At 39.7% G+C, this 8,239-nt stretch overlaps 1 protein-coding gene across 3 annotated transcripts; it reads left to right on the forward strand.

The window, feature by feature from the left end:
* The first annotated feature begins 1,188 nt into the window (after window positions 1-1,188).
* On the forward strand, window positions 1,189-8,033 carry LOC148123941 (ubiquitin carboxyl-terminal hydrolase MINDY-3-like). Of its 3 annotated transcripts, none has more exons than XM_087915509.1 (4): window positions 1,189-1,542; window positions 2,121-2,235; window positions 6,741-6,820; window positions 7,803-7,910. In XM_087915509.1, exons 2-4 carry the CDS (start codon window positions 2,148-2,150, stop codon window positions 7,893-7,895), a joined length of 261 nt encoding a protein of 86 aa, XP_087771635.1. In that variant the 5' UTR covers window positions 1,189-1,542; window positions 2,121-2,147; the 3' UTR covers window positions 7,896-7,910. The 3 variants fall into 3 exon arrangements, with proteins under 3 accessions (XP_087771635.1, XP_087771634.1, XP_087771636.1); XM_087915508.1 differs by having other exon boundaries at window positions 1,191-1,538; XM_087915510.1 differs by lacking the exon at window positions 1,189-1,542 and adding an exon at window positions 1,698-1,843 and having other exon boundaries at window positions 7,803-8,033.
* The last annotated feature ends 206 nt before the right edge of the window (window positions 8,034-8,239 follow it).

Below are 8,239 nucleotides of genomic sequence, written 5' to 3' on the forward strand. Positions count from 1 at the left end.
CCTCTGCCTAGCCAAAGTGAGGCATTGGAAACTTCCAAGATCCAACTCATCGTGCTCCTTAAAATAGACAGGAGTATGGGTCAAGGCCACATATACCAGAAAGATCACATCAGAAAGCACCACATTAATTTATTCTGTGTCCAGAAGCCGTTCCAGATAACATAGCAAGATGTCTCAGTCACCCATTCAATACTATCATGATTCAAGACCTTGATAAATCTGAACAAATGCATGAGCAAAGGACTTTGCAAAAAAAAGAAAAATTAGTAACAGTAACTGAACTGTTTTACCTGTTCTTAGTTCTCTTACAAAGGAGTCATACTAAGCAAAAATTTTAACTAATATTTCTCCAATGCAGTGGGGACAATAAAATAATGCTGTACCTTTGAGTAAAATGATTTCATTGCCAAGGTCTATGCTTGAAGCCATGTTCAGTCTTATATCTAATCTTCCTTGAGCTATCTTGAGGTTTCTTATGTCCTTTCCGCTGCAGAAAACCCACCGAAAAACAAACCAGGATCAACAGGGAGGAAGCAAGGAAGAGAGATCAGAAGAAATCTTACTGAGAGCCCAGAGTCTGTCCGGATATGTAAAATCAACCAGGTATCAATAGAATTGCCTGCCAATCTTTGAAAAGTCCACAAGAACCAATCAACAACCCTCCAGATTATTCAAAATGCCCGAGTAGATGCTCATAATGAATCCTGCAAATTATTTAAAAAATAAATTCCTTGCAGCATAGTCTTTTCATAAGATCTACCTTAAATATTTTTAAATAATTAACAGTAAATCCTGGCATGTGTGATTTTGTTTTGTTGGGACATCAAGTTAATTATTTTCTACTGGTCACGATCTGTCTTGTTATTTTTATCTAGAAAAAAAAGCTTCCATTAGCATTAAAGAATATATGTTAGTCCTAGTTAACAACTTCAAGGTTTATTTTTTTCCTGAGAGAGATTAAAAGTTTTGTTATTGTGCTGTCTTTTTCATTTGCCTTCTTCCGTCCTTCCTTTTGCAATCTTTTCAAAGAAAATCAAAAGACCTCGGAAGACTGTCCTTGTAAAAAGTCCTATAATTTATTTGTACGTCATTACATTTTTAAAAAACTCAAGTGGTAATAAGAGGCGGATAGGATTTTTTTCTTTTTCATCCACCTGTGTCCTTCTATTTTTTTTTTTTTAATTGTCGCTCACCGCCCACTCCAGCTGGTTCTTTCGCCCACTTCCCATTAGTGATTGGTTAGTCTACATGGCCGTCATGTAAAACTCTCCAATCACAACCCACCCGGTCCTATTCTTAATTGGCGCGTGTACGGAGTTTGTTCCCCGCCTCGCTCTGATAGAGTTGGAATCCAGGAGCCTGAGAGGGCGGGGAAAAGGGGATTCATGAACTCCGCTTCTGATTCGACCACACGCTTGCTCGTCAGAGGCTGCTTCAATAAGAAGCGCCCGTAGTTCACCAGCCTTCCATTCAATCTTTGCAGTGAGCCTGAGGCAAAGAGCGAATTGGTCCTAAGTGAGGAGACGCGGACTGCACAGGTGGGTAAGTGCCGAAGGATGGGAATGGCCGTAGAGGCACCTCTGAGGCGGGGAAGGGCTGGAGCCGCAGCGGCGGCCAAGTCTGAAGGGACTGGATAATGAGGGTGGAATAAGCGCCTTTCCTCCCGAGCGAGCAGCCTTTCCTCCTCCCCCCTCCTCGAGCGCCCTGCCTGCTGGCCTGGGACTCCAATTTCCCGGAATGCCCGGGCTACTTGCCGACCGTGGATTCTGGGGGATGTAATCCCAGCGCACCGGGACAGAAAGCAGAAAGGCTGCAATCACGTTGAATGTTTGAAGAGGTCTCGGTACGGAGAGGCCGCTGCCGGTCTCGGCCTCCCTTCTTCCCCACCCGCTCTATCTCTTTCCTCCGCGGTGTGCGGGGGGAGGAAGAAACGCCTTTGAAGCCGGGTCGTCTTCGGGGCATCGCTACCGAGGACTCGCCGCTTCTTATTCCTCCTTAGGCCCGGCAGCCCGGAAGAAGCCGCCTCTTTCTCGACGCCCTCCGAGACTCACCTGCCCGCCGGTGGTTGTCTCCCGGTCTGTCTTGTGTTTAACTGCCGCGTCCGTGTGATTTCCTTTTAGGTTTCGTCCGAGCAGTGAATCGCTTCCATGGCTGAACTAGAGCAGTTGATCCCCTTGGTGTGGGGCAAGACCTCACAAGGCCTGGCAGATACCATCTTTTCCCGCTGGACACAAGGTACCTCCATCCTTTTTGCCACCCAAGCAAAGCGTGCACACACACACACACACACACCCCTCACCTGCTTCTGGGAAAAAATCCCTTCCAAAAGTCTATCCATTTATGTCTTCTGTTTATAACTATCTTTATCTTTCACTTGGGATTTGTGACCCTTTGGGGTCTTTCTCCCAGGCAAGGTAACTGTATGGTATTAAAAACTGGTCCTATCAATTCTTACAGTGTGAAGATGAAGATTGATGCTTGTTACACAGCCAACTTTCTTTTTCTTGCTCCTTCATCCTCCCATTTTTGAATTTTGGTTATAGTCTTCTCTTTCACATCACTTGCAGTTATTCTGCCCTTTCCATAACCTTTTTTTCCCAGAGTGGTCAAAAAGTAGGCAAATATAACTAACAGAACTGTAATTGAAATGGTTAATAAACATATTTGTTTTCTCCCTCCCTTTTATTGGAATTGGGATATTTGGTTACATCATGAAGTTAGGAAACTTTGTTTAGGCTTCCAAAAAAAGTTGTATTTACACAGGATAGTTATATTCTTGCTTTAAAAGATCTGAAGCAGATCATTTCCCCTACTATTCCTTTGCTTTTGTTTTTACCCAGGGATTGTTTTCTCAGCAATGTTAAAAAATACATAGTTTCACATAGTTAATTCTTAACATCTGGGTTTGTTTCTATAACTAGCATAAATCAAAGATCTTTTACTCTTACAATGGCCAATCTAATAATTGCTCATTCTTCTAACGTTCTTCAATGTATCCCTGCATACAAAAATTAGTCCCTGGTGTTATTTTAAGCAAAACAGTCTTCTTGCAGGTGCAAGGTATACTTAGTTCTGAAGTTTTGCCAGTTAAAATGGTTATGATTGCTATAGATATGCTTACTGACAACAAGCATATCCATATATTCAATCTTTCTGGAATCAGAATTCAAAGCTATCCTTTCTACTGTAGATCAATCTTCCACATTTTCTTCAAATATTCCTCTTTATACCTCATATAATATATTTTACTGTTAATAGAGGTATTCATTCTTCTATAGAGGCTCTCCCTTATTAAATATTGTTTTTTTTTCTGTCCTTTATAAAAGTGTATCTGTGAGTTTGTTATGAATGTGCTGAGTATGTTCTCAATTGTGGCTTTGGTTTAACAGGTGTCTTTCTACAATTTTTTAAAATTATTTTCTACAAATAATTTAAATGTTTTATCTTTTGAAAATCATTGTGGTTTTGAGAAAACTATTGGGGAGTATAGTGCATATTTATTTACATCTGTGTGATTTGACCAATAGGATTCAATTGGCAGTACTATTATAATGTCCAACCTGGAACACTATGAGCCATGCAAGCCTTTCATGTTTCAATATCGCATACAGATGGTCCTCAAGATATGACAGCAATTTGATCTTGTATTGCTATTGTTAACTAATGTGGTTGTAAACTGCGGTATTACATAACTGCTTCAGTTAGTGAAGACAGTCTTGGCAGTTGCTGTTGTAACCCCAAGACATGCAAGAGTTAAATAGGAAGCAGCAGGAGTCCAGAGTATGAAAGTACTGTGGGGGGAGCGGGGAGGGCAGATTGCACATGGGTTAGGGCAGCCTTGGAGGCTTTGCCCAGATTATATATGAGAACAGGAAAACCAGGGGGTGGATGGTACAGCATGAACACATGAAGGCCAGCAGGATTTAGCAGAACAACCTGTGACTCTATGGCAGCTTCTGCACTGACTTTGTGAGAAGCCAGCAAGAAGGCTGGTAATTAGAAATCATGTGACTACAGGACATTGCATCAGTTAAAGAACATTTGTAATTCAAGGTGACTGGTGGGCATCCGTTATAAGTACCACTTATTTGATGTAGCCATAACTTCAAAGAGTCATTGAATAATTGGTAGGTAAAGACTATGTTAATTCTTCATCCAAAGTGGAAGGCTGCCCTAATTCAGATGAGACTGTCTTACTTCAGTAAGAGTAATTTGATGTTGTTATGCCCTATGAAGTCTGCAATAAGTTGCATATTAATAGTACTAAAGTTATGACCATTCGGCAACTATTTGAGGTTATGGCAGTGCTGAACAAAGTTACAATGGCTCCATAGTCATGTGATCAAAATTTGATCATTTGGCAGAGACCTTGTACTTAGGAGTGCAAAAGCACTTCAACTCCCTCCACCCACAATCTCTGCCTCTTTGGTTATCCCGTGTTCACTGGCTTTGTCAGTCTTACCATCCTCTAGGGTGGAAGTAAAGGCTGACCTTTACTTTCTCTCCTGCTGTTGAGCCACACACTGCCTAGCACTTTGAAAGATAGTTGTTAGCCATGCCAGGCCCTCTTCCAAGCCTGATGTAAGTCATACCAGTAGTCAGTACAGTGACTTAGGAGACTACATAGAGTATCTAATAAAGAGTTGACTTTGTTACTCATGTCTTGCAACTCACAGGACCCACAGAATGGGCATGGGTCAAGCCTGCAAACAATAGCATTCAAACTTCAGAAGATACATCCCAATATATTGCCTCACTCACTCCAGTAGGCTCTGCCTAATTGGTACAATCCTGTATAGGTATACATATTCTTTCAAGTAGTATAATAAAACATGAGCTTGATTGCCTGGGGACACAATCATCAGTTTATATGCAAAACCTGGAAAAAGTGTCACTTAGTGGAACTTGATGTCACACTTGCTGAATTAATATATCAGATTTGCCTATACGATCCTATGTTTGCAGAATGTTCTTGCATAATGTATTATCCTTGCAAAATATCTGTATTTTGTAAAATAGATAGTTCTATGCATAATATTGAAATGGTTAAAGTAGCTTGTCTCATATTTTGGTTTTCAATTAACTTATAGAAAAGATATAGACTAATGATAAATTTTACCTTTCAATTCAAACAATACATCTCTGTAGATTGGAAATGGCCTTCAAAGGACAAGAGTTCTGTTTACAATGGTAATTGAGACCAGAATTTCCACCATTAAGAAATGTAGTACCCTGATCCATTTGTGTCAAAGGCACCTTTTAAGGTGTTTCTGGCTTGAAAGGATTAGCCGATGATGCCACTGTTGCCTGGGAGATGCCCATGTGGGCTCCTTTCATGTCCCCACCAAGGAACAGGAACGAATGATGGGAGCTCACTCTGCCACCCAGCAGTACTCAGGTCTCAAAAATGGGCTTGCTAAATTTCAACCCACTGTCCTAAGTGAGCCACTGCATTCCTTAGCAGTGTGATCACAAAATGTAATATCAAGTGATTGAATTGCTTAGGAACCACAGTCCCAGCAGACCCCGCTGCTGTTGTTAGAAACCTGGAATTGTTAAGCAAGAATCTCTTCACGACTTCCTGCCAGCTTCCAACAAAGAAAGTTAGTGGGCAGTCGGGCAGGAAGTGAGGGCTTGGGCTTGGGTGGCTGCTGCCAGGGTCAGAAGTATTGCATTAGTGGTGCCACAATCCAGTCAAATCTGCAGTTGCCCCAGCCCAGTGGTGCAGTCCTACAACCAGCACTGTGCAATTAGCCCAGCACCCCAGTACAGTGCAAAACTGCAGTGCAGCAGCCCCAGAAGCATGAATCCTAAGTCGTTGGCACCTCACTGTTCCGATTCAGCACCATAGTGCAACGCAGAGTCAGCCTGAAGCTGTAACTGCCCTCTGCCCTGCATTCTGCTGCCACATCTGACCTTCATTGTCGTCTTGCTTCTGCTGCTGCTGAGGCATGCCCTGGTCCTTCTTAGGGCAGTTGCTGGCCGTGCAAGGTTTTCTTCCCAAGGTCTTACAAGATAAGTACCATACTGACCTTGGGAAGAATGCATTGGACAGGCAGCGATTGCAAAGCATGGGTGTGTTTTGTCAGCAATAGGAGCAAGAAGATGGCGAAGGTCAGAGTCTGTGGAGTGGAGTGGACCAAAATGAAGAGATGGGGAGGGAGAGTTTGTGAAACCTGCAGTTGGAAATGTACATGATTTTGATTAGATGGCAGTAGGGCACTCCAAACAGCTATAACTATGAATGCCAGTCATTCAAAACTATTATAATTTCAAGTGGTTGCTAAAGATTGTTACATAAAAACTAACTGTAAAATGGAGTCAAGAATTGAAGCTGAAGCATATTATACATGCTATTTTATTTAAATGAAATTTGCAAACTGTTGAAAACTAGTTTTGGATAGCTGTTTAAAGAGGCTAACACATTCTGATTATATATGCTTTTTCCCTTGTTTTTATTTTATCTCCTTAAATCAACATAGTACAGCAGTGATTTCTTGGTATTTCTGCAGAACACAGCTAGAAAAACCTTGATCTTTATTTCAGAAAAGATAGATATAGAAATACAGATAGCAAATGAAAAAGAATATAGTGGCTATAGCACTTACGGATAAGGTTGAAACTTGGAATTGTTGAAGAACATGAGTTTGATAAGGAATACTTTATCAAAAATATGCTAAAATTTATTAATAACATTATTTTCTTGGAACTAAGTAACTGAATTTTTTTATTTTCTTCAGGATTTGTCTTCAGTGATTCCGAATCCACTGCATTAGAACAATTTGAAGGAGGCCCTTGTGCTGTAATTGCACCAGTTCAGGTAATAATGCTAACAACTGAGTCTTGTTTCATTATTGATATTTGGCTTATTCAATAATTTAAATCACCTAGAATAAACAACTGTGGCATGCTGCACAGGTAATACTGAATTTAAAACTCCATACAGGTACCTCAACCTGTACAACCGTTCATTTAGTGGCTGTTCAAAGTTACAATGGCACTGAAGAAAGACTTATGACCATTTTTCAAACTGCAACCCTTGCAGCATCCTCATGATCACATGATCAAAACTTAGATGATTGGAAACTGGTTCATATATTTATGATAGTTGCTGGGGCCATGTATCAAATTTTGCTACATTCTAACAAGCAAAGTCAATGGAGAAACCGGATTCACTTAACCATATTAATAACTTAACAGCTGCAGTGATTCACTAAACAATGGTGTCAAGAAAAGTCATAAAATGAAGCAAAACTCATTTAACAACTGTCTCACTTAGCAACAGAAGATTTAGGCTCAATTGTCATAAATCAAGGACTACCTATATTTGAGATGTTGAAGTATGTAATATTCATTTAATATAGTATGTATTAAGTACTACAACTACCAATTTTTAAGTGAGATAAAATTATACTTAAGAATCCAATGTTCTTCAAGTTTCAGCAACACTTGATTTCCAGTAAAGATAACTGGTGTTTCTGAATAGGGATAGATCTGCAATCCCTTACTTGACATGTAATGCTTCCTATTTTTAGAATGGCATGAATGACAAAAGGGATTACACTTTGTACAGAATGTTGTTAGGTTTACAGTTATATGTTCAGGTATCTATAATTGTTAAATGGTATGGGGCTAAAATAGTAAACTCTATATATGCATAAGGGAAAAGGACTTCAGTATTTGGGAATATTTATAAATCTTCCCCAGCAAAATATTAAGCCAATATTGAAAATGGAAACTCTTTGCACCACTGAAGATCAAATCATACATTTCTGATATGTCAATATTGTCTTTAATATAAGGCATTCCTTCTGAAGAAGCTTTTTACTTGTGAGAAATCTACCTGGAGACAGAGTCAAGGTAACTATGAACCTACATCTCCAAGAGGGTTATAAGGCCTTATTTTCAAAATGATATGTGCTAAACCAAACAATAGTTATTATTTATAATCAGTACTATTAATCTCTATAATTCAGAGAAGATTATGCATTTACTGATGATTTTAAAAATAGAATGGTAACATTGGACTTAATAGAATTTAGGCTTATAAGTCTTAACAGGAAACCCAATTCTGCAGTTGAGTCAACATACAAATTAAGCAACCAGGAGAAATGTATAATATATTCTTCTTTCTAACTGGCATGCTAGGACGTATTGACCATTATGTTCAGAAGGGATAAAAACACCTTGCTATTTATTTGTTTCTTGCCTTTATTATTTTTACAAACAACTCAAGATG

This window comes from Pseudonaja textilis, chromosome Z (genome assembly GCF_049901715.1).
Source record: "Pseudonaja textilis isolate UNSWEBS1 chromosome Z, rPseTex1.2, whole genome shotgun sequence".
Classification (NCBI taxonomy): Eukaryota; Metazoa; Chordata; class Lepidosauria; order Squamata; family Elapidae; genus Pseudonaja; species Pseudonaja textilis.